Below are 27,463 nucleotides of genomic sequence, written 5' to 3' on the forward strand. Positions count from 1 at the left end.
CTTTGTCTTAATTCCATCAACTATGTTTTAACAGCATATACTGTACTGCTGCTGAGTTTTAATAATTCAACTGAGACATATTTATGTATTTAATATTTATTTATCTATTAATAATAGCGCCCCTCAAATTTTCTTTCAGCATTTACTCACCTTCAAGTTGTTCCAAATACATTTTAAAAAAGTACTTCTGCTAAACACGTATTGTTAAGACAGTCTCTGATCACTACTGACTTCCATAATATAAATAGCTATGACAAACATTAAAAGACTTCTAGAAAATCATCATGTAATTTCAATTTGCTATCTAGATGATTGAGTAAACATCTTGTTAATGTAAATGTCTGATAACACATCATAAACAAACCTAAAAGATGTAAACTTTACTGTTGGGGATGTTTTCATACACTCTGGGGTGATTTGGAGTCTTAATTTGGCCATTACTTTCTCTGTTTCAGCTAGCGGAATGATTTTTGTGATTAATCTTATTTTGACATGTATTTTGAGAAAATGCTTAGAATTTTTTTAAAGTACTCAACAATACACTCTGGGCAAATTTACTAGCCTTTTATTATGTTTGGGATAAAAACATTCACTGAAATTACCAGCTGTTAAAATGCACCAGATAAATATATTTTTTAAATTCTTTACTGAAATGTAACTTTTTAATTGCAAATTCATAAATGATGTCACTGATTTGGTGAAAAAACACAAAATGACGTACTTTCAGAATAAACCTTAATTTTAAACTGGTTTTCTTTCAACTCTTATCACAGTCTTGAACATGTGAAACAGTATTGCCTTTGATGCATTGTTTTTTTTTTTATCTTTTCTCCCCATTTTACTGTTGGTGGCTGTTTTTGCCCCATTGACTTCCATTATAACCACTTTTTTATTACAAAGCCATGACCCCATATAATCATGCATCTTTATATGTTGGTGCTTTCCCTGTTGGGAAGATGTAACATTTTCATAGGCCTGAGCAAAAAAAAAAAAGTTTAGTTTCTGGATTATATAGAGTATAACAGCAAATTAGAGGGTTTGTATTTGTGTCTGAGTGTGTGAGAGTGACCTTTGTGCACTTACCTTGATGTGTTTGAGAAAATCATAATATACTGTACATCTCAGCTCTCAGAACTACATGGAACAAACAAAAACAAAGACTGTGTATTTATGCACCATCAAATGTGCTTATAATGGAAGTCAGTGGGCCAAAAACAGCCACCAACAGTAAATCAGGGGAAAAAAAATTAAAATCAAACAATGAATCAAAACCAATGTTGTTACTAATCGTTCACATGTCCAAGACTGTGATAAAAGATAAAAAAGAGATTGAAAATTTTTAAATTGAAAATATGTCATTTTGTGTGTCTTTCTCTCCAAATCAGTGACATCATATGTGAATTTGGCAATTAGAGTTAAAACCCAGTAACTTTTAGAAACATTAAGTCGTTTTGATCAGGGATGAGGTTGATTAATAGATTTATGCAAACTTTTTGAAAGAAATATTTATCTGATGCATTTTTACAGCAGTTTAACTTAGTGAATGTTTTCACCCAAATATAGCAAAAGGGTAGTAAAATTAAACAGTGCACTGGGTTAATAGTGTTCTCTAAATTTAAAAATAATTCAAATTTACAACACCTAATATTAATTTAATCATGTCTAAAAACCTGTAAATTACTAGTTTACAGTATAAAACTAAAACAAATAACAGTTTACCCATTAACAAACTTCAAATCTTTTTCATCTAGTTTCTTATTATCATTTTTTAATGTATTTAATTTTTTTATTCAATGGAAGTCAGTTACAAGCTTTTGATTTTTGTGCAAACTATCAACTAAGCTGTAAAATAATTTCAAGAGTTCACACAGCTAATGATTGATTATAAAGCTTGTTTGGCATGCTGTCACGCGAGAGAGCCCTGAGCTCATAAGATCCTCGAGCCCAGGGCTCCCTCCCGTTTGCAAGGCGAGAAGGGAGTTTGAGCTCAGGTAGATCTCAAGAACTCCCCTGCTGTAGTAGCTAATGAACAGATAGTGACTGCTTCTTAAGAGATAACCACTTACTAGGAGCTATGGTGTCAATTTGGTTTAGCCAATTAAGTTGTATGTTTTTGAACAGTGGGAGGAAACCGGGGAAAACCAAAGTGAGCACGGGGAGAACGTGCAAACTGCACTGAAACATCGGCTGGCTTGGTAAGGACTAGAACCAGTGACGTTCTTGCTGTGGGGCAACAGTGCTGACCACTGGGCCACCCTGCCACCCATCTAGGAAAGGAGGAAAAATAGGGGTGGAAGGGGAAATTCTTCCAAACGATGATGGCTGTTATATGAAACTTAGGGTATTTATAGTGGCTTAGGAATCGTTTGATTGGTGAATCCTAAATTGAATAATGCTGAACCGGCAGCAAGCAATCATAAACACTTGATCCTCTCGAAATTAAGTTTATAAATAAACTTCACTTAGTACATTTCCCTAAAGACCCCCTAACTTCTAAACTACAACCAAATCCACAAACCACTTATATTTCAGTTCTGTACACATTTTTTTATTTCTTAAAATGCGTGTTATGGTCTGTGAATCATCAAGTTTCTCATCTCTTCAAAAGAAGGGCTGAGCCACCATGCATTTCTACTATAAAAAGCAGTTTAATTATTTTGTATATAAAAAAATAAAAACAAAACTACAGAAACGGTTGCAGGGTCGTGACACTAGTCATCTGTGACAGTAAAATGCTGACAAGGGCCGCACTAAAATGACATTTGATCGTAAACAGAGCAGACACTTGACGTTAAGTCCAGATGCTTGGGATGAATACTGTTAAGATGCATCTCGTGGAGCCGACGTGAGTCTTTTTTTTTTTTGCACTGTTGAATCCATGCATTAGCCTACGGGGCGCACGGTTACCTCCATTAGAAGCGGTGGGTGTCTTTCTCTCTCTACAGCTCAGGCGGATGAGAATGAGAAGAGTAGCAGCAAGGCAGTGAGTTGTTACTGGATCCACACGAACCTCACAGAAATGCACTTACACTGAGCATTAAAAGTCCAGAAGACACAAAACTAGTGAACTAAAAGTGACACAGAGCTTCCACCCAAAACAGTTCTGGTGAAAAGCGAGAGCAGACGACGATCCAGTCATCTCCTGGCCGTTTCCCACTGGAAGACATGGTGTCAGATCAGGCCTGCTGTCCATCAATCCTTTGGACGTACCGCTAACGTACAAACACCAAGGCCACTGTTACCCTGGAAACACTTCTGGAATGTTCTTACATTGACCGCCATTCATTCCTTTCATCCATTTAAAACAAAGCTAAAACAAAGACAGGTATTATATACTGCTATTCGTACGGGTGTCCGCTTGTATTCCTGGGTATATTTGTCAAGACACTTCTGTTAATTATATATGTAAATATATATAAAATCAATCTGTGCAAGGAGTATGACAATCATCGTAAGCATTGTTCTCTGAGATAACAGTATAGAAATAAAAGCGATGCTGACTTGTCCACTCACTCTCGCACACAGATTCATCCTTATTCAGCCATCTGAAATCACACATGGGCAAAGTCAGCATCAGTATCATTCAGTCGGCCGTATCGTATTGTATCGTATCCCTCCCTTAGATTTCAATAGCAACAATTGGCAATTTTGTTTTTCCTAAAACAAACTATACAATTCGTACAAAAATAAACTTAACCAAACCAAAAAAAAACAAAAAAAAACAAACAAACAGATTTCCCATATTTTTGTCGAGCACAGAGGTAGTGGCTAAATGGAGGGGAAGGGCGAAAAAATTAAGCAAGCAAACATCTGAAAATGGAGGGAAAATAAAAGCATTGAAAAAAAAAAAGTTTTCTTTTGTTGACCAGAAGGATTTCTTGAAGAATAAAATATAATACTGCAATCACATACAAAAGTGTCCTTTTTTCCTATCTTTTTTTTTGTTACATTTTGTACAGTGTTCCCGCTCTTGTTGCTTTTCATCTGTCATGTAAAGGCATATGGGTCTGCGTGAGGGTGGCGTGTGGCCGGTAATCTACGCCAGCGGGTCTCCCATGTCATCGTCTCCTGCAGACAGCAGCTCTTTCTTCTCGTCTGTGCTGGCCAGAGAGTTACGGCTGTTATGTGCACCCATGTAGAGCGTGGCGTACACGGGGTTTGTGAAGTTTGTGGGCTGGGAGAGAGATAAACAATATAGATAAGTGTTTTAATCTGAAATATTCAGTGCATTTAAGTTTTCATTACAACTTTACATACTTTACCACAATAAATAATGTTAAGATTTGTTGTTATATTTTAATTTTGTTATCAAATTATTAGTGTTTGCAAAGACTAGATATTCCTCTATTTAAACTCTTCTAAAATGCATGATATGTGTTCCATCTTGAGAAAGAGCACCAATAAAAACCTTACAGCCAGGAACAATGGATTATTTATGTGCTTAAATTATAAGTTTTAATGTCATTACTAGACCTAATAATAAAAAAAAAAAAAATATTGGTATTGAGACTTACATGGGCCACTGATCATAAATATATCAATATGGCAACTGATATATCTGGACACTAATATTTCATACAGTAAATATATCGATATGGCCACAACCAATCATAAATATAACGATAAGACCACCAATATAACATGTGTATATATACCGATATGGCAACTACTACATCATAAATATACCGATATGGCCAACAATATATCATAAATCTACTGATATGACATCATACAAATAGTACGCAGATAAGCCAACACATCATAAATATACCAATATATCATAGAATTTATCAATACGGCCATCAATACATCATAGATATATCATTTTGGCCACCAATATATCATAAATGTATCAAAATGGCCGCCAAAATAGCATACATATTTAAATATGACCACATATATATGATAATTATAATGACATGTCCACAGATCTATCATGTATATACTGATATGCCCACTGATAAATCCTAAATGCACAGATATGGCCATCAATATATCTTACATGTTCCTATGTGGCCACCAATATATCATAAATATACTGATATGGACACCAATATGTGACAAGTAAACCAATATGGCCACTAATATATTATAAATATATCGATATGGCCACCAATATATAATACATGCGCAGATAAGCTGACACATCATAAAAATACCAATATATCATAAAATGTATGAATATTTTATAGATTTATTATGGCCCTTAAATGTATCATAAATGTATCAACATGGCCACCAATATATCATAAATATACCGATATGGCCACCAATATATCACAAATATACCGATATGGCCACCAATATATCATAAATATACCGATATGGCCACCAATATATCATAAATATACCGATATGGCCAACAATATTTCATAAATATACCGATATGGCCACCAATATATCATAAATATACAGATATGGCCACCAATATATCATAAATATACAGATATGTCCACCAATATGTCATAAATATACTGATATGGCCACCAATAGGTCATAAATATACCGATATGGCCACCAATATATCATAAATATACAGATATGGCCACCAATATGTCATTAATATACAAATTTCGCCATCAATCTATCATACATATTCCTATGTGGCTACCAATGTGTTATAAATATACCAATATGGCCATCAATATATCATAAATATACTGATATGGCCACCAATATGTCATTAATATATATCGATATGGCCACCAATATATCATTAATATATCGATATGGCCACCAATATGTCATAAATATACCAATATGGTCACCAATATATTATAAATATGCAGATATGACCACCAATATATCATAAATATACAGATATGGCCACCAATATATCATAAATATACAGATATGGCCACCAATATGTCATTAATATACAGATATGGCCACCAATGTCATAAATATACCAATATGGCCACCAATATGTCATAAATATACAGATATGGCCACCAATATGTCATAAATATACCAATATGGTCACCAATATATTATAAATATGCAGATATGGCCACCAATATATCATAAATATACAGATATGGCCACCAATATATCATAAATATACAGATATGGCCACCAATATATCATAAATATACAGATATGGCCACCAATATGTCATTAATATACAGATATGGCCACCAATGTCATAAATATACCAATATGGCCACCAATATGTCATAAATATATTGATATGGCCACCAATTTATCATAAATATACAGATATGGCCATCAATATGTCATAAATACACCAATATGGCCACCAATATATCATGAATAAACCGATATTTCCAAAAATCTGCTGATTTACTGACATGACCACTGTTACTATGACCATCAAATATATCAATATGGCCAAGGATTTATTGGTCATAACTAATGCATACATACACACTAAAAATAACCTCGCGCCTTGAAAGGGAGAAAACGAAAGCCTCACCTTGTCTGGATCCAGTGTGAAGTCCGAGTCCAGCAGCTCCCCTGCATCATCATCGGGTTCTCCTTCATAAATCTTGTACGCCGGGTTCCCGATCTCTACATTCATGGCTCCATTGGTCATCCTCTGGTGCTGGAATCCCTTAGCACTGCAGACACAAACACAGACGAGCAGTTACATCTTCATCCCAACTTCTTCACAAACACACCTCTGCAGACTGAGCCAAGGCACAGGAAGTTACACACACGCGCAAACAAAATAGCCTAAATCTTCAAGCAACTCACGAACACAGAGACACAGCTACATCCACCAGGGTCTCTCTCTCTCCTGCCATATAAACATGTGCAAGGAGCCATGACACTTTGAGGAACCATCCATTTGCTTTCAGGCATCTTAGAGAAAGCTGGATATCCACAAGACATGGTCCAGCACGGTCAATGAGGGGGCCAAACACTTCAAGCACAGCAACACTGCTCTCACGGACAGAAATATGTATAAACGGACACACGTCTACAAGATGGAGGAGTGAGAGGAACAGGACACGGCCCAATGCTGTGTCCTGGACCAGCCAGTTGATCTATTTTAGTTGTTGAACAATAGATCCCTGTGTTGAAACTGGTAAGAACCCCAGGAATAAGCACAGTTACAGCACAGGATCAAGCAGAAGAAGCGGGGAGAAAGAGAGGAAGAGGATGATGGAGAGGAAAAGAGGATGGAGAAGATGATGGGTCCCTGCTGTTATAGAGTCAGAGTTACCGCGAACATCTGGAGCTGGGCTTGCCCCGCATCACAGACCTGAGAGACAGAGAGATGCAGTTTAACAGAGATAGATAGATAGATAGATAGATAGATAGATAGATAGATAGATAGATAGATAGATAGATAGATAGATAGATAGATAGATAGATAGATAGATAGATAGATAGATAGATAGATAGATAGATAGATAGATAGATAGATAGAAAAAGAAGAGAGCTGGAAGCTGTAGTGTTAAATTAAAGAGTAATGTGGAGATATTAATGCTCTAAAAGCAGGGGTCTTTAACATGAGGAATAGTGGTCCAAGCTAAACTGGGTGAAAAATTATTCTATAAAAAAAATAAATACACAAAGTAAGTCTTTGTTAATTTTAGGGTTGCACAATATATCACTTCAGCATCGATACTGCAATGTGCACATCCACAATAGTCACATCACAGGATCAGCAATGTTGAGTTGAGATTATATAGTTTAGAATTATATATATTGTTTTATTGGAATTATATTGCCAAAGATCAAAATAAACAACATTTATGGAGTTAGTGCAGAGTTTAAACTTAATGGAGTAAATCTTTTTGTTTGTACATGTTTTCAGCAGCTAAGAGCATAAAGAGAAAAACATAATTTTATTGAACGTTTAAACAGTAAAGTCTTTGCAGTGTTATTTTAAGTTTGGCTCTTTTTTTTTTATTTTTTTTATATATTTTCTATACCCGAATATGATTTAACTTTACCCTGAAAACCATAAAGCACTGGTTACTTCACTCTTAAATTTGCATATTACATTACATCCATGATTTGTTCCTCTACAAAATCATGCCAATTGATTGAAAATTAATACATTGTTTCCAATTAGGGCTATTTAATTCATCTGCTGAAATTGAATATAAATTGCAACAAATATTGCAGAAATACAAAATATGTCAAACATTTTTAATATGTTGTAGCCTCAGTACACATAATTTGTTAATTCATTGTGAATTTCAACAATAATCTATTAGTGTGCGCTTTTAATTACTCAGATATGTTTTTAAGGCTCATGACAGTAAGACTGAAAACAAATTTTAACCATATGGGAACAAAAATTATAAACTTTGCCACATTACATTTATTATAGATTTATTATGTTTAATTATTATTTAATTAAGTGTTATTTTAGAATTGATAATTGAATTTATTTACCTCAATGTTGTAATACTCCACCAAAAAACACAGTGTATTTCCTTTCTATCTGTGTTTTAATATTTTTATAATTATAATAATAATTATATATATATATATATTTGGATATTTTATGCAGATGCACTCCCCTATAAAATCATCCCAATCAATGTAAAATTGTGAATTCTTCCCAAAAAGCTAAAGTCATTTTGTGAAATTATATTCATATCACAATTTACACTAAATCGCAGAAATACAAAATATTGTAAAAATGTCAGTTTTTTTTCCAATATCGTGCAACCCTGGTTTTAGGTTAACTATAAATGTTATTATTAATTATTAACCTTCAACTGCTCGCCAACAAATTTTTGAACAAAGCACAACAACATATAATTATCACTTAAAGTACTTACCCCCACTTAATTATTAACCTATAACACATAATTATATCTTTACTATCTTCTCTGGTAGATGGTTATTTTATTATACTATTTTCTTGTACGTGCATTTTTAAAAGGATTTCTTCAACAAATTTTCATTCACCAGAAATAAAAAAATAGTCTAAAACCTAATTAATAACTAAATAATCATATATAATCATCATGTTCATTATTTAAAAATGTCAAAATATTTTCTTCATTCCAAATAATAATAAAAAAAAAATTATTATGTGGAGATATTATTACATACAAATATGCTAACTTCAATTCTAACCAAAAGGTTAGCTAAGTATATTATCAGCTAAGTATATTATTTTCTCTTATAGATAATCCATGGGTAATATGAATTATACATAAAACAAATTCATATAATTGATGTAAAGTCTAAAGTCATTGTGTCTTACAGATAAGATTTTTTAAAAAGCATACAAGCAACTGAACATTTACAATGAACTTTTGTAAATATGTCCTTTTAATTAAGATCCTTACATTAAAAAAGTTAAAGACCCCTGCTCAACAGAACAATGAAGGAGATGATCAAAAAAAAAAAAAGTTTGACCAATAAACAAAATAAATTTGGCTCAAGAATGATCAAGCCCTGAACTGTCTTTTTCTACACTCGGAAATGGCTTATGTACTGACCCACGCATTCTCTTCTTGTACCACAAGATGGCAGCGACCACCAACAATGCAAGTAAGAGTAGTAACATCACCGGGATAACCACAGATGGAGTATCTGCACAAATAGGAAAAACGATCATTAACAGAGGCAAAAACTTAAAGAAGCATTGGCAATGAATAGCAAGAAGATTTTCTCGAAATGAGAAAGATGGAAAAGAAAAGCCAGCACTTACTTCCAGAGTCTGAGTTCTGAACAGGGGCAACATTGAGCTCACAGCGAAATCCTGACCAGCCTGTGTGACACCTGCATAGCACACAAAAATGACATTTTATACCACAAGGTTTGGTTTTAGGACCGCTTTTTAACAATTAATAACAGACCAAATATTTGCTCTGACTATACCTGCACTGTGGCAGATTAGTATAAGTGTCCACAGAGCACTGGCCCTCGATGCAGAAGTCATCACAGGTGTAGCAGGTGGGTCGCTTCGTGTTATCAGCACATCTGGTCATAGAAAAACACCAATTATTAACAGCTACATATCTTAATCCTGAAAAATCTAAGTAAGACTATTCAGTTGAATGTTTAGGTACGTACTTGCAAGTAATTCCAGTTTGTAGCTTTTCACACTTGCCCGTGCCACAGTATTCACATTTGTCCAGCTCACATTGTGGACCGAAGAACTTATCAGAGCATTGGCAATGTTTAGTGCCGTTGTTCAGCTCCAAACATTGACCGTCATTCTTACAGAAGTCCTCGCACCGACCTGCACACATCGATTATCAGCATTCATTCCATCTCATCGAGTACATTTCATCTATTTATTAGGCTTTTGTTTGGAATGAAACAAACACCGGGGGCTGGGGGTTTACTAGAGCATCCAAGCAAACTTCTAATAGAGCCTTAAGATTAATAAAAAATTATTATAATAAATAAAAAAGATTGTAAAACCATTATTACATCAGTTTCTTCAATATTTTACATGGGTCAACAATGTTACACATATATATCTAGGCCAGTGGGCGCAGGCAATATGGGGATCATAATATCTTTAAGTTTGACCAAATACTGGAGTGTTAATTACCACCTAAATACATGTGCAAGCCTAAAGGTTATTGCACACTGAATGCAAAATTTTTGTCTGTGATTTTTACACGTTAACAAATAAATTCGACCTCACAATGTGTGAATTGTATTGACACACTGCAGCCAAAAATTTTTTCCATAAAAAGCTGTTCAATATGGAATGGTGTTAGCTAAAAAAATATTATTTTTTTATGAAAAAAGGCATCAATACCACTTTTTAAATCCTGGCTTTCAGAATTCTCTACCACTTTACATTTAGAGAAACTAAAACACAATCTTTCTGATTAACATTGCTGGCTTCAAAGCCACCTGGAAACCCCTTTTCAACTATTTGTCAAATGCCCAACATAACAGTTTGAATGTATAACCCTGTTTTTGTCTTTTTTTATTTGTCTTTATAATTGTTGTGGCTTTTTGTATTGCTCTGTGTTGCTTTAAGAAAATAAAAATATAATATTCAAAAAACATATATATTTTTTATTTTTTCAAAAAATTAAAAAAATTAAAATATATAAATTTTGTCCATCATAAAAAAATGCTTTTTTTTTTTTTTATTTTTGCATTTGAAAAAGTGCTTTGAGAGGTGTGTTGACAGTTCTGAGTCACCATACAAGCAAAAAGCTAAATACAGAATGTCGTCCCTTGAGCCACAGATAACTAAATGACAAAAACAGTGCGTAAAATAAACACAATTTAGCGGACAGCTATATGCTGGATTCCGTGACTGGCGCACATCTCCCCTGCGGCTGCTTAGTGTGTGTGTGTGTGTGTGTGTGTGTGTCTATACATTTGACGCACTGCTGCTCATAGACATTATGATAGAAAGCATGGTCTGCTTTCAGTCTGTTGCGTCGACACGTCAAAGAGGCCGCCATCTATTATAATGTCAATAGGTACTGGCAGTCTCAGTTCAGGATTTGTTTACGTACGAGAATGTGTGAAGTATCACAAGCAATGTATTAAAATTCTACTGATTTCCTGAAATAAACTTTGCATTTCGGGATAGACCATTTTAATGTGGTGATGTTATTGGACCTTGAGCATTTCCTGCTTGTCATCAAATTACTTCATAACTGTAACAAGAGGGCATTCAATCACAACTTAATGTTAAAACAGCTATCAGAACATTATTTATCAATATGTGGCTATTTTTGGATTCTCAGAAGCTATAGAAATAAAAAATGTAAAGTAGGTTAGGACCATGGTTTTTGTTTACATCCCTCAAAATGGCGCAGCTCTTTGATAAGGAGGAGAACTCTCCTTCCTCTTTATGTAGGCTGGCATTAAATGAGCACATTATGTAGCCTATTCCTTTTTCTTTTTCTACTTTGGAAAAGAGAGAGAACAAAGTATTACTGCTTGAACTGGATCTGAAATGTTTAGCATTTTTTCGTAATGGATTATTTAACAAGCATCAGTTTATGGATAAATTTTTCATATGAATATGAAAAAAATGCATACAAAAATGTATACCTTCAGTGTGCAAAGGCCTTAATTTTAAAATTAGTCAAGGTTAAAAAAAAAAGCTTTCGTTTGCTTATGTTAATGAACTATTAGGGAATGAAGTAACATAAACAATGATTACTACTATTATGAAACTTTGAAATAAATGAAACATTTTAATGAAACATTAAAACCATACACATTTATGAACTTACGATACTGGCACTGGTCACCCAGAAACCCTGGTGGACAGCGGCAGGTCGGCTGGTTGCCCAGGCTGACGGCGCAGTTGCCTCCATTCTGGCAGTAGTTTTCACAAATGTACAGGTTACATCTGGGCCCTGTGAATCCAGTCTGACAGCGGCAGGTAGGAGCTCCTGTAGGGAGGAAACAGACAGTGTGTTGCTCATGCAGAAATAAAGATAAACGTGTAAGGTGCTATTCATAAAAAATGTGCTTAGGACTGATAAAAAAAGCACCTTCTTCACCATGTTAATGGGAAATTAAACAGTTTTCATGCCAACTTGCTAATATAAACAGAAACTCGCAACACTTGCTCCATCTTTGATTTCTTCTGATTGGTCCACTGCTTTGGAACTGACATTAATGAGTGGCCCTTTTTATTTTTAGGTACAAATTAATAGAAAACTAACCATATGATTTTGTTAGTTTACATTGGTAGTTTGTGGTGAACAATTTATCTGTAAATGTCATAAAATTTTTTTTGGCTTTTTTTATCTAAAATGAAAATCTAAAAATGCACTCTCTTTTTGTTTTCATTTCAGTTCTCAGATCACGTTTGTCTGAGGAATTGGGCGTGGATAACATACCTAACCACGGCCCTCCAACTGTCAGTTTTGACAACAAACAGAAATGGAGAGGAGAAGGTTGTAATAATTCTCCCGAAACCTTTTTCCCGATCCTTACGAATAAAATTTACTACATCCTATCAGCTCGGAGTAGAAAAAACAAGCCACTGTTTACACATTTAATATTCAGTTCCTCTAGGAAATGTGTCACAATTGACACAGTGTTTAAAAAAATGCAATGCTCATATGTGAGGCACTGGAATCCATGTGAGATGTACATAATAATTACACGTTCATCGAGTTTATACAAAAAAACTATGGAAAAGAAGCGTATTGAAATGGATGAGTGTGTTTACCAGTGCGAGACGGGGAGCAGGTTCCTCTGTTTTGACAGTAGTCTCTGCACTGGTTGATTTCACAGCGTTCTCCGCGGTAACTGGTGGGACAGCGACATTTGGGGTTCTTTAAAGGGTTAAGGTAACAGCTACCTCCATTCTGGCACTGCAAGTCACAGGTGGGAGCTAGAAGAGAAATTTGTTCAAGATGATTGTTGGGAAGAGCATTTCTGACATTTACAATTACAAATAATCTATTGTGCTGGAAGAGATTAAAAAAATGTCTGTTTATTGAACAAATATTTGGTCATAAGAATTAAAAAATTATTGTTGTACTATATTTCAGTTGTGGCTAGGCAAGTAAATGATGATCACTGTGACATTATTTTTCTCTCAGTTTTTATTTTGTGGTATTTTTTAGTGCATCTGTTCCCCAATAAGAATCGCCAATAGCTTATGTTTTTTTCTCATTTTTAATATAAAAACATGTTCTAATTTAACATTGTTGTAATTTTAACAGCTAAAGGTTTAGCATTAAAACATCAGAAGGCATGATGAAAAATAAATGACAATTTACAAAGATACTTTATGAGTCAGTAATCTTTGTATAGACTGCAAATAAAATCTAGCACATTAAAAATGAAATGTCAAATACAAATGTACTATCAAAAAAAGGTTAAAAAAAATCTACATATACAAATACCAATTTATGCAATGTTTTAGAACTATATTATTTTTGTCAAGTACATTATTTAAAATAAAACACGGACAAAATTGGGATATTGAGAACATAATAATAATCATTATTATTTGTTAATTATTCATTATACAACATTCGATTAAGTAATAACAGTGCTTCTCACAGGTTTGAAATATACTTGCGGTGGTAGCTGGATTGAAACGCACCTTTTGCTCACAGCACATAAATAGCTAACTATATGCAACAAACAAAACATAAACACTATTTTTTATTATTGTCTGTAATTTAATATACAAAAAAAAAGACTGTTAAAATTAATTTTTAAAAATCCACTATTTTTCTTTTATGCTCAGGAGCCGCGTGCACCAACTGACAGGTCAAATCTGCTTCTCTCTATCCCTCATTCAAATTTTATTAGTATGACATTTTGTAGAGTATTGCCAAAGCATTTCAAATGTATAAAATATGTAATATGTTGACATCTTCAAATTAATAAAATATGCAGCAAATTAGATAAATGACACACAAAAAAACAAACAAAAAAAAATCTCAAAAAAGTATAATAATTACAAGAATAAAATGTGTGGAATATTTAAATAAAACAAATGAATTGATTACCCAATTCTAATGGTGTACAAATATTCTGCAGCTAATTTAGATGTGATTTCGTCCTCTCCGAATATTTACTAAAGTTTTTATGGTGAGTGTTGACAGATCTCGTGCACACAGAACGAGCAGTATGAAATGTAAAGGATAAAAGATTTTCCACTACTTAATCGCTTGTGGATGTTTGTTTATAATGGGCGAATACAAAAAAACTATACAAGGATGATAATAATAGAAAAAATGTATATGTTTAAAAAATGGCACTAAATTTACTTGGGCAACAGTTAATATACCAGGGTGGCTTGCCCAAGTAAAGTCTGTGTGAGAAGAGCACTGAATAATAATAATAATAATAATAATAATAATAATAATAATAATAACAATTCCTGTTATAATTTGAAGTTGAACCAAACAGTCAAACAGTAGAACAGATTCTGTGCACTTTAATAAACTGTACTATTATAATTACTTAAAGAACTACATTCCACTATGCAATATGAATATTTTTCTGTCATATTTTCTTGAGAGTATTCCTCTAGGTTGTACTAGAAAATGAGAATAAAGACTAAAAGCGGAATCAGATGGAGGGCCTTACAAAAGGGGAACTGGTCCGGCGGCTGCACCTTCACACAGGTACCATTGTCAGGGACATGGTCATTGGGACAGATGCACACAGGCCCGCTGGGACTGAGCAAACACAACCATTCACACTTCTTCCTATCACATGGGTTTGTCACTGCGGGGGAAAAAAACACATATCAGACTAAAAAAAACACATCACATCCGTAGATAAACATAAAAAAAAAAAAATTTGATAAATAAATAATTTATTAAACAATAAATAAATGCGTATTTTAATACACTCATAATACCATATTTAACTATCCACAGTTATTGTGGATATTTGGGTAAATAACTACATTTACAGTCAATATATTAGAAATGAGAGGAATAAGGATCATTGATAATGTTAGACAAATGGAACAGACACTGTCTTTATTTTTAAAGTCATATATTTTGAATTATACTGATTTTGATCAATTTAATTTTACAAAAATACTTCACAACAAATTGAGGTGATTGTAAATATTGGTTTAAAAAAGCATGTACATTTGAAATCATATATAATCTTACTTTGAAAATTCAATTAAGGTTGATGTTTAGTTTAAGGCATGTTGTTAATATTGTAAGAAATATTTGACATAAGAATATAGATGTAAAGACTGAAGATATACTGTTACGGTATGAAACTGCAAGAAAGGGGTTTGATATATTTTACGGTATTTATACATTTGTACATTTTGTTAAAAAAAAAAAAAAAATTGAAAACTGCATTTAAAGCATGTTTCCTCAGACACTCACTCTCTGGCTGCTTGTAGCGGTGATAGAGCACTATATCAGTGGCGTGATTGATGCCAGTGGTCAGATTTTCCGCCTGTCCTTTGCCAAACTTGTTCACCCGGAAGACTATATTGTTAGTGTGAGTAACCCCATAAATGTAATCCTCAAAGATATCAATGCTGTACGGGCGGAGAAGATCTGGAAGAAAGAAAGAGAAGATGAACAAAAACCAGAACACAACACCACCTTTTTGCTATACAATTGATTCTCAACATTTCTTTCACAAAAGCCCATTTTTTGTCCAACATTGCATTCAAATGCTCCCTCATAAATAGGTTCTGCTATAATTATGACAAAGCTGCTTCTTATAAAAAATTTTTAAACATTTTATTTAGAGTAAGGTTCCACTTGTTAACATTGGATAATTATTCAACGTTCATTTCAACATTGTTCATGTTTTAATAGTGTGTTAGTGAATACTTTTTAATGGAACTGTGTATTATATTTATGGATCTATGTTTTATATTATAAGCGATTTACAAGTGATGATGAAAAAGCACTTGAAATATTCTGAGAGTAGCTGTATATAAATACTATTACATGTCTTAATTAATATTATATTTTATGCATGACCGTTAATACCGGAGTTTCATTTGTCAAACAAATTTACTGAACTGTTTTTTAAGTTGGATACTGCCACCACCGGGTCAGAGCCGTCCAGACGCACACTGCTGATCACAGAAAGCTTGCTATCAGCCCAATACAGACGCTCATTGAAGTAGTCCACAGCAAGACCTGTTTCAGACAACACACATTAACACGTGCATTTGATTTAATACACTGAAGATTTCATAGATGCAGATGATAAGACCTGTAGGCCACTGGATGTTCTCATGGACCAGAGTTTGTCTGAGAGTCCCGTCCATGGCTGCCGTCTCGATCTTTGGATGATTACCCCAGTCAGTCCAGTACATGGTTCTGAGATGAGAAACAAAACAACAAAATATATCATAAGTGTATCCTAATGGGCCAATTCACCCATTAAAATGTACACGTATCACAAAAGAAGATATTTTGAAGAAGAAACCAGAAGCCAGTGACATTTAATGTCGGAAAAAAAATATAATGAAAGATAATGACTTCCACCTTTAAACTCTCTCCAAAGAGTTTAAATCAGGTTTGAATCAAGCAAGTAAATTACAGACTTTTCAAACTATATCTTTAAGTTCTAGTATGCTTCAGTTTACAGTTTGTATGTACAGTAAAAACACTGGGTTATTATTACTTTTTAAAACACTTGAGCATCTCAGTCGTGCACTTTGATTTGTTTTTAAACTACTTTGTCCACAAGAGGGCAACACAGAACCTGTTTTTCATTTTATATACCGAATATAAACCTTTTCAGGAAAGCATCTTCCAGTAGGATGCTTAGAACTTCCGTTTACAGCATTTACAACTGATAAGTTGCAGTCTGAGAGGGGGTGTTTTTGTGATGCACAGTTTTCATTTTTAAAAAAAAAGTGTGTTAAAGCCATTATACTTTATCAGTTGTGATTCAAGCGTGAGAGAAAAACGTTCTTCTAATTAAGAGTCTGCCATCAGATAAGATGCTGAAATACAGTGTGTGTGTGTTCCCGACCTGTGAGCTGTTATACTGCGCTTAGCGGCTCTTCAATGCACATCCCACACAATAGATCACTGCATAAAGCAAACCATATTACTAGCATGAAACTAGTAGGTATGTACGTAATTTCCAAAAATTACCAATACAAGTACGCTACTGATACTCGGCTGGCTGATTTACAGGTTATTTCTAATTGGGAACAGTTTCATTTAGTTAGCTTGTGTGTAGTATTTACTAGGGAATGCATTTTTCTGTTATTTCAAAATGCCACTTTATTTTGACCTTGTGTTGCTTTTTCAATCAGTGTGTTAGTGGGACAGAACAGTAAGCTACATGTGTGTGTCAAGCATTTTGATGAATTACTTGTTTAGGGTTGGTTATATTTATTTATCACTTTAGTGATGACGATGCTCCGTTGAACACAAGATGCAGTCTTTTGTAGAGGGTAAAATGACTCTGAGCAGTTGTTTTCCATTCCTATTATATGGCTTTTTGTAATTTTGATTTTATTTTTATTGATTTCATTTATTTATTTAATCGTTTAACCATGAATGTCCCATTGAGATACAATATCTCTTCTACCAGGGAGTCCTGGCCTACATTCCAAAATATTAAAATCAAAATGTATAAATGTGTTACAGAGTGTACAGTCTTAAAAATGGAAAATAAGAAAGAAATTAATATGAAACATAACTAAATAGATAAAAAAAATACAATAACGTACAATCACACCATTTTAGAGCAATGAAGATTAATCCAAAAGTGTAAGTAAATAAATAAGGATCCTGTGTGTAATTTAAGAGAGCTCTTTTAAGTATTCCCAAAGGGGAGACCAAATTGACCAAAATCTGTCAGATTTTTAATGTTGGTCATAGGTAAGTTTTTCTAATGGTAGCCATGTAGCAATTTGTGATACCCATATTTTAATATTTCATATACTGTGGTGCAAGTAACAAAACACTTTTTTTTTTTTTTTGGCTAAATATACCAAAACAATAAATAACTTTAATGCATCTTTTTCAAAAAGATTGTTCGCATTAAGATTCAATAAATACAAAGCTGGGGTCATATCAAAAGGTTTTGCTTTAGATGGCATTTTTTAAATTATCAGTCCAGGAGATGGCGCTGATCAACAGCAGTATTAGTTTAAAGACGATAAACACAAGAAAAGAGATTAAAACTATTGCTTCAAAGCTGTCCTAATGTGACCCTTTATACGCATCAAGCTGCTGACTGGAAGTTCAAGGCATACTCCTTACGCATATACGCAAAGCATAATGGGTAATTTTGGGTTCTATGAAAAAGGTCTATAGCAAAAACAAATGATGAGCGCTAGCTTGAGAGGGTAAAATGATATCAGAAACTCTATTTTAAAGACATACAGGACCTTTTTTCCTAATTTTTGTAGAGAAAAAGCACAAAAACTTGTGTGCATGTTATCAAATATACAAATCAAAGTATTCTTTGGCCTTTAAACTCACTGAAACAAACAGTACAAGAACACAAGGTCTCATACCCTCTCTGAGGATCCACCACAATAGCGTGAGGTTCATCAATCATGCCAGAAATCAATGTTTTCCTGTGCTGTCCTGTAATCTGAGCAACCTCAATCACATCCCGTCCCGAATCAGTCCAGTAAAGGTTTCCAGCCACCCAATCGACTGCAATTCCACGTGGCATTTTCAAACCTGGAATCTAGGGAAGATGCAGGAATAAATTCAGAAAAGGTTTTGTAAAGCATGAAGTGTAATATTGTGAAGTGAAGGACTGTTGACTTACTTCGAGGTTGCTGACAGTGCCCTCGCTTTGTCTAGTGTGACGGTGAGAGTTTGATGTGGGGCCTGACGCTGAGGATTGAGAGGGCAGCTGGAAGCAGGAAATACCATAGGTGTGCCAGTTGGTCCAGAAAATACGATTGGTTTTGACATGCAAATCCATTGCATCGATACGGACGTTATTATCGCCCTGGAACGTCTGCTCGTAAACCCAGTTGGGCATCCCAGGATTCAGACTGCGGATCTCATTGTCATCCGCAATATAAAGCACCTGTTTATTGCTGTTTTGACCTGAAGATGGACACAAAAACATTCAAACTTAGTGTTTGTGTTTTTTTTTAAGCATGGCCTAAAGTTAAAACTTGGAGGGATGGGCAGAGTTCAGAGCTAAGGGTTTTTCCTATTTTTCCGATTTTGCCAGTTGTTAAGATTATTACTTGCCCTGCCAAAACATTTACTGGCCCTACCAAAAAAAAGTTATTAGCAATTTCCTAGCCGCATGTTTTAAATATGTTTTATAATATATATGCATTTAACAATATTTACACTGTTATTCAAGCCATCTTCTTCTTCCTTAAAAATAACATCTGTGAATCTAAGACTCAGTATTTAAAAATTTTACTAAATGTATAATGAGCAAAATTCAAAATGCTGCCACTTTTATTGTGAGCTTCAAAGTTTTGATTTCGGTAATTGCTTTTTTCTACTAAAAAGGCTCCCGACTTGTCTGTTTTTCCTGAAAACTGACGGCAAACTGTGCAAAACATCACTTCATTTTCTGGGCCATTGGGCAGTCCTTATTGTTGAGCCCAGATAGGTGACATGATAAAAATCTAATATCACAATAGAAGAATTTTGATATAAAGGTCATATATACATTTAATTAATTTATGTAAATGACTTTGTTTTTACTATGATTTGGCTTTGTTTTTTGTGTGATGTGATCATATTATTGACTTTATCAGAGCATATGTAAAAAAAAAAAAGAATAACATTGAAAACATTTTTCAAAAACTTATGTTTACAGGTCCAACATTAAACAAATATTGCCAAAAAATAGCTAAATTTATTAAAAGTACTTTCAAGCTTACAAATTTCTCATGATGCTGTTATTAAAGTTTCTGTCTGCATTCCTGTAATGATGTGTAATATGGTGCTCATTTAAATAATGAAACAATATTACAATGTATTTTGTGACACTACAAAATAAACAATAGAGCATTATGTGTAGACTTTTTTATTTTGTCCATATGGCATATATACGGTCATATTGCACAGCCCTACTTGGAGAGTAAAAATAGGTGTAATTAAGTTTATGTAACAGTGCTAGTCACCAGATGGGTGGTAACTTTTTAAATAATTTTAACAATGCCTTTATTTTTTTTAAATGCCTAATAAGTTGTAAAAACTCCATTAATTATACAAGTTTTTAATCTTACATGCAGGATCTCAATCTGTTGCCGTGAGCAGCTCACAATAAAATTGGTTTCTGTGTGTTGTAAATAACATTCAGTTTCTGGCACAGACTCATTTGACTTCATAAAACCTTTATTTATCATGCATTATTCATAGACTGTAAAAGATACGAACGTAGTATCCATGACGTCACCCAGAAGTTTCTGAAGAGCACAAATGAAGCTACAAGTAGGCATGGCCAACCGTCACCATTTTGTTTGCACGTCATTGCACCGTCAGTGGAGCAACAGATGACTGCTAGCATTTTGCGTCACTGGCATTTCTTCGGGAGATACACTTAATACTTTAGTACCTGCGACTCGTTTGTGTTCTGACCACATGTGCTTGGTTGTATACTATATCAATAAAGCATTTTTTTTTATAAAACACTGTTGTAATACATTGAGCCACTAAGCATTGTTTTTATACTGTTTTTTTTACAGGAGGAAAATGCAAATTGCTTCCAAATTCTTCAAATATAATCTGTGTTAGCAACTGCTAAGCTATTTATGAAATCTAGGCATAAAACTGTATGATAACGCTTCAGATGACTGTTCTATTGCCTACAGTTAATCAATCTGTCAGATAGAGATAAGTCAAGAGATCATTTCACTCACCTAGGAAATGGAGGCCAATTAAATGATTTGTGAGCACAAATAAGTGCACACAGCATGCCATATTATCTGATAAATGTAAGAAATAATTCCAAAAGGCCATTGACTGTGTAAAGCCACATTAAACAAAACAAAAATACGATTTATATGCCAAGTTCAGCAGCTAATCAGCTGACGTGGCATGACGGTGACCAGTGAGATCTAGCTGTCAATTAAGTGGCCACGCCCTTAATTATGCAGACTAAATATAACTTAATAAAAACTAAACGGATGAGTTATAGAAAAAAAATTCACCCCCCTCACAGTTGTTATGAAAGGTAATATTGGCTATATGCATCAAAACCATCTTTTAAACCAGGCTATAAACATGTCTTTATCAGCTGTAAAAATGGCTAATTTAGCATTGCAGTCAGTGGACATCTGGAGTTCCTGGAGACAGCCCCCAAAGGAAAGTTGAAAAATTGCAATTTTAGTTACTTCTGTATTGGCTTCATGAGGGAGAGCGGGATGTTGCCGCTAGGTATTATAATTTATTATTATTATTTCTTTTCAAAATGCTGGTAGGCATTGACTTGCATTTTACAAGTCTCCAAGGACCCCAATTTTCATTTCAAAATCATCTTTAATGATCTATAAATGAATTTCGTTATTTTTGCCCTTAAAGACAACCTCAGACTTGGAATCAAGAATTAAAGCACGTACCATCAGCCTTGCACGTGTGGTTAATCCTGGTGAAGTATTTGTGGCAGCTGCACTTGTAGGAGCCTTTGGTGTTGTTACACACATGAGAACATACGCCAAACTGTTTGCACTCATCCTTATCTGAAAAAAACAACGCAACAATATTAACAATGTTAATACGCACACTGTAGGTTCTGATATAACGTGCTGAGTAATAAAGTCTCTTTGGGTCTTATGAAGACTGCAGGCTGTACCTTCACAGGTGTTGTGTCTAACACTTTGGAAACCAGGTTTGCAGGAGCAGAAGGTGTCTGTGCCATTAGATACACAGTGAGCCTCATCGCCATCTCCACACAGAGATTTGTTACTCTTACAGTCGTTCAGCATGGTGTCTTCAAAAACAAAAGAAAAATTTAAAAAGAAATTTAGAGCACTTCAATATCAAGTTATAATATTAAAAAGTTTATTTTATCCACAACGATCGATGGGGACATTAAAATAAACTCATTTGAATTACAATGTTTATATATATATATATATATATATATATATATATATATATAAATACAAAATAAAAACCATAAAAGGATGGCATTCAATTATTTCAGAGAATATTTCGCTGGAACTTCTACCTTTTCTCATTCACTTTTTAGTTCTATTTGCATTTTGCACTTTGACAAGATATAAATGTATAATTATTATTATGATATAATTATTAAAACAATACAATTGTAATATAATTTACATTTTTGATTGTGACAAACCTGTACTATACAGATAGCAGCATCTCACCTGTCTTGCAGCCGATCTCATCAGAACCGTAGTCTTCACAGTCGTTGAAAAAGTTGCAACGCAGGTTGGCACTGATGCATTTGCCATTGGTGCACCTGAACTGGTCTTTATCACATGTGGATTCATAGTCTGTATGAACACGTCACAACAGTTAATGCAAACACTCGCTGATAAATGACTGATGCACAGCAGAACTGAAAACTCACCACAGCTGGCCTCATCTGAGTTGTCTCCACAGTTGTCCACTCCATCGCACAGCTTGCTTCTCGTGAGACACACACGATTATTACGACAGCGGAAATTTCTAGTCGGTGGGCACTGGAAGTGTCCTGAATAATAGCAGAGAAGATTTAATCTTAGCTTTAAGTGCATTCATTCTGTTTTAAATGTATCATCATCAACCAAAACATTGACAACTGAGAAGGTTTTAAAATCAATTTAAAGACTTTTTAATAACTAATAAATGAAATAAATACCATACAGACACAGTAAAAAAGTCTGGTAACACTTTAGCTTAGGTGACAATTTGTGCTATTAGCTACTGGCTAACTAGGGCCAGACAGAATCTGCTGACATTTTTTTGCTATTTCTGCTATTTTGGGAGTATCGTAAATTAAAACTTAATATATGAAATTTTCTAAATAAAAGCTTTTAACTTTTATTTAATATTTACAATGCAAATCCATCTACAGTAGATCCACTTATTTTGAAAACTAAGCAAGTCTCTTGTATAATATATCTACTGAAAACTAGAAAATATTACTTTATAACACTTTCATATGTCAATAATATTACTAAAAATAATTTAAATGCTGAATAAATATAAATTTAAACACATTTACACAAGCAAATAAATAGACTTGGGCTATAAATCTGCGTGTTTCCATGTAGGCCTACTTATAACTTACCTATTATTAAGATATTAACTGTTCATTAGAAGTTAAGTGAAGTATAATCTTGTTCTGCATCCCTAATCCTACCAAATACCTAAAACCCAACTTCTACCTTAATAACTATTAATAAAAAGCTAATTACTAGTTTATTAAGCTAGGACTGTTAATTAAAGGTGCAGTAGGTGACTGCCTTCAGAAACATTTTTTGTTGTGCTGGCTGAAAGTCTCTTCACATTCAAATAGTACTGATTAAAGTAAGTGATCTAAATGTATTTTATGTATTTTTATATTCTGGTTAAGGCATAAGACTAAAAAATGTTTGTCCAATTTAAATGTCGAGCTGACATCTCCCATAATTCTGATACGGAGCTTAAACTGTCTGTCAGCAAATGCAAATTTAAGTTACTGCGCACCTGTTTGTACGCAGCTCTTCCATTTGTGGACACACGTGCATGCGCGTTCACGAGAGTGGTAGAGAGAGAGCGAGCAGTAAAAACATGCTGAATCGAAACTTTTTAGAAATCTTGAATCAATATTGGAGTTACTTTCGCATGCTGGAGGAAGGACGACACCATGGCTCAAGTATTTCTCTTGGACAGGTAATGTTATGATTTGAAACTATTTTTGTCACGCAGAGCTGATGTAGACTGGGTTGTTATGACTGAGTTATAGGCACAGAAGTGTAGTTTAGCCACTGAAATCTTCTGGTGTAAGATTGATGTGACTATTTTCTGTTTCATAAAGGCCTTTTACAGCATTAATAATGTAGATTTTATTTAGTTTAACAACAGAACATCAGTAAATAACGCTATTCCGCCTAGCCTACTTTACTTAGCTTAAGATGGTTTTATATTCATATTGGTTAATTTTTGAACAATGACAACGTGCGACGCGCTTCCTATGGTGTTTACCGCTACTCTGAATATTCGGTCAGAAGTAGCATGTAAGTACGGCTTAGAATTGAGTGTAATAATGAGTGTAATTCCTGCACGACGCCGGCCAAGCTTTAGCTCAACACATGAGAGAGGGTTCTGCTGTCATCTTCATTAAGGTTCGTGCGCTTGTGTTTTCAGGTGGCGTGGCTTTGGACGGCAGGGGAGGGACGGTGTTTTAGAGATTTATGCTAACAGGCTAGCATTGTGGCAGATCACCTTCTGCACCTTTAATATGTTAATAGTGAATTGTGACTAAAAAATCAAGTGTTACCAGAAATCCTATTTTAACACACTATTTAAAATTTCCTACATAAATTAACTAGTAAACGGCGAAAGTTTAATAAACTACAGATACCGGCAGGTAAATAAAAAAAAAAATAAATACCATTATACTTCACCATTGATTACATTAAGAATTACAAACATTCTGATGTATATCATTCTCTGAAATGCTATATTTAAATATGCAAACAAGCAATTACATCATAAAGCATGCAAAAAGGTTTGGTTTAAACTTTTTTGGACATATTAAAGTCAAAATGATTTTCACAATTACTTTGTAGAATTAAATGTATATATTCAGGCAAATTATGCATGAGCATGTTCCTCTGTCAAAGCCTTCAAAATATAAATATGAATATAACCATGAAGTGTGGTGTAAATGAAGTAAATGCTCCTAAATTAAAATGCTTTTATTAAAAATATACATTGTTATTGAAATCTACAGATACAAATGGATAATGTTTGAAAAATGTAACAGTTAAATGTAAATTCTGGATGATTTTTTTTTACAATAGACTAAAACAAACACTATAAGAAAAGCCAAATTTCCCCAATCTCTTTTTGTTGAGTGTGTGTGTGTGTGTTTGTGTATGTGTGTTTGTCTACGTGTTTTGTGACATATCAGGACACTAATCTGTATAATGACATAGGTATGACACAGGTATTACAAAAAGGAGGAAAATGTGAGGACATTGGTGATGTCCTCATTTCTCAAAATGCTTATAAATCCCACAGGATGAGTTTAATCAGAGAGTAAAGCTGCACACAGTCTCCTGTGATGGTTAGGTTTAGGGGTAAGTCAAGGTGAGGGCAATATAATATACGGTTTGTGATATATAAAATGTATGGAAACCTATGTAATGTCCCCACTTTTCATAAAAACAAACGTGTGTGTGTGTGTGTGTGTGTGTGTGTGCGTGTATGTGTGGGTGTATACTTACTGCATGCCTCAGGGTTCTCATCTGAATTATCTCCACAATCATCCTCTCCATCACACTTCCAGGACAGTGGTTTACACAGAGTGTTATTACACTGGAACTCCTCACTGGAGCAGTGCCGCACCTCTGAGAGAGCAGGAGTAGAAAAATCAGATCAATCCATTAGACCAATCTTAACAAGAATACACATGTATAAGCCTGCAATAAACAGACACGCATACCAGTAATCTCACAGCGCTCTTCATCACTGCCATCAAGACAGTCCACATCAGCATCACAACGCCAGGGGAGCGGAATACAGTGACCATTCTTACACTGAAACTGATCCTCCTCACACTTCAGATCACAGCCATCCTAACAGACACACACAGAAATAAAGATTCATATATTATACTGTAATGTAATATCACTTAACATAACACATGGTGTTAAATAAACCAATAAAAAATTTAACACATTCAAAATATTTAATTCAATAAATAAAGCATTACAAAAGATGTTTGATTAGGGATACAGCATACGATCACAGCAATTTCTGCAATTTAGTTTTAATTTTTAATACAGAATGTTTATTTGTCCTTAAATTATACTCATTTATTTGTCCTTAAAAATGTTTAGTTCAGGTAGGATTTTTATTGTGGTATTAAAAACTACAATTACAAACTGAAACATCACTAGTATGTACAATTTAGGTGTCAATCTAATTTATATAACTTACATATAAGTTTAATATGTACTACAAATACATAATAGGTAAAAATAAATGAATAATTAAAACAGGTAAAAATAAATGAATAATTAAGAGGTATTATGTGAAGCAAATTGCAAAAATTATAGTATTACACTGCAGTATGGTCGGGTTGTAACTATAATAATATCCATACAGAGCAATTAACAGCCAATAACTCATTTAGTAGACACATTGAGTAATTGTAATCACAGTAAAGTGAATGGAATGTAAATGCAATCAATTTGTTATATATATATATATATATATATATATATATATATATATATATATATATATATATATATATATATATATATATATATATATATATATTTATTTATATACACACACACGCATATATATATATATATATAATGTGTATATATGTGTATATATATGTGTGTGTGTGTGTGTGTGTGTGTGTGTGTGTGTGTGTGTGTGTGTGTGTGTGTGTGTGTGTGTGTGTGTAATATAATATAATAATGGAGAGTATCTTGGGATGCTAGATAAACATATGTAGCTCATTAATATCCTAAAATTTACAAATAAATTAATATATATGAATGTGTTATATTTGTTTACATAAACCTAGATCAAAAGGCAAATAGAAGAGACTAAATTAAATAGAATTTATAAGTAATAGAATATAAAAATTATATAATTCATATTGGTGCGATTACAAAATCCAGTGCTTTCAGGATGTTTTAACAAATGATTAGATTTAGCAGAAACTCATGGTTGAATGGAGAATTGTTGCAGTTAAGTGAAGATTTGATTAAGTGGTCCATCGATTATTGCACTTCTTCAATTGGCTACACACTATTTGCATTACAGGTGGTGAAGGGAGGTAATGAACTGCAGTACCTCATCAGATCCATCTGAGCAGTCATGATCTCCATCACACTTCCACCTTCCAGCAATACAGCGGCCATTAGAGCAGGCAAACTCACTCTCTGAGCACTGACGCGGCACTGACAGAGACAGAACAAGACAAGTAAATGTTGAAACTG

The 27,463-nt window shown here is 33.8% G+C and overlaps 1 protein-coding gene across 2 annotated transcripts in view; it reads right to left on the bottom strand.

The window, feature by feature from the left end:
• Positions 1-2,628: 2,628 nt before the first annotated feature.
• lrp1ab (low density lipoprotein receptor-related protein 1Ab) overlaps positions 2,629-27,463 on the bottom strand; it is a 223,510-nt gene continuing 198,675 nt past the window's right edge. Inside the window, exons 69-90 of one of the 2 annotated variants that reach the window (XM_087307137.1) lie at positions 27,318-27,424; positions 25,945-26,077; positions 25,727-25,849; positions 22,882-23,004; positions 22,676-22,804; positions 22,138-22,275; positions 21,905-22,024; positions 19,138-19,424; positions 18,875-19,053; positions 16,606-16,712; positions 16,410-16,529; positions 15,756-15,932; positions 14,989-15,129; positions 13,109-13,273; positions 12,159-12,320; positions 10,012-10,180; positions 9,817-9,918; positions 9,647-9,717; positions 9,435-9,528; positions 7,190-7,228; positions 6,437-6,581; positions 2,629-4,174 (exon numbers count right to left, since the gene is read on the bottom strand). In XM_087307137.1, coding sequence (XP_087163263.1) covers positions 4,037-4,174; positions 6,437-6,581; positions 7,190-7,228; positions 9,435-9,528; positions 9,647-9,717; positions 9,817-9,918; positions 10,012-10,180; positions 12,159-12,320; positions 13,109-13,273; positions 14,989-15,129; positions 15,756-15,932; positions 16,410-16,529; positions 16,606-16,712; positions 18,875-19,053; positions 19,138-19,424; positions 21,905-22,024; positions 22,138-22,275; positions 22,676-22,804; positions 22,882-23,004; positions 25,727-25,849; positions 25,945-26,077; positions 27,318-27,424 — 2,969 coding nt within the window. In that variant the 3' untranslated portion in view covers positions 2,629-4,036. The remainder of the gene's footprint in view (positions 4,175-6,436; positions 6,582-7,189; positions 7,229-9,434; positions 9,529-9,646; positions 9,718-9,816; positions 9,919-10,011; positions 10,181-12,158; positions 12,321-13,108; positions 13,274-14,988; positions 15,130-15,755; positions 15,933-16,409; positions 16,530-16,605; positions 16,713-18,874; positions 19,054-19,137; positions 19,425-21,904; positions 22,025-22,137; positions 22,276-22,675; positions 22,805-22,881; positions 23,005-25,726; positions 25,850-25,944; positions 26,078-27,317; positions 27,425-27,463) is intronic. The other variant, XM_087307138.1, reaches the window with a different exon arrangement.

The sequence above is a fragment of the Danio rerio genome, chromosome 23, assembly GCF_052040795.2.
Source record: "Danio rerio strain M-AB ecotype USA chromosome 23, GRCz13ab, whole genome shotgun sequence".
In the NCBI taxonomy this organism is placed as follows: domain Eukaryota; kingdom Metazoa; phylum Chordata; class Actinopteri; order Cypriniformes; family Danionidae; genus Danio; species Danio rerio.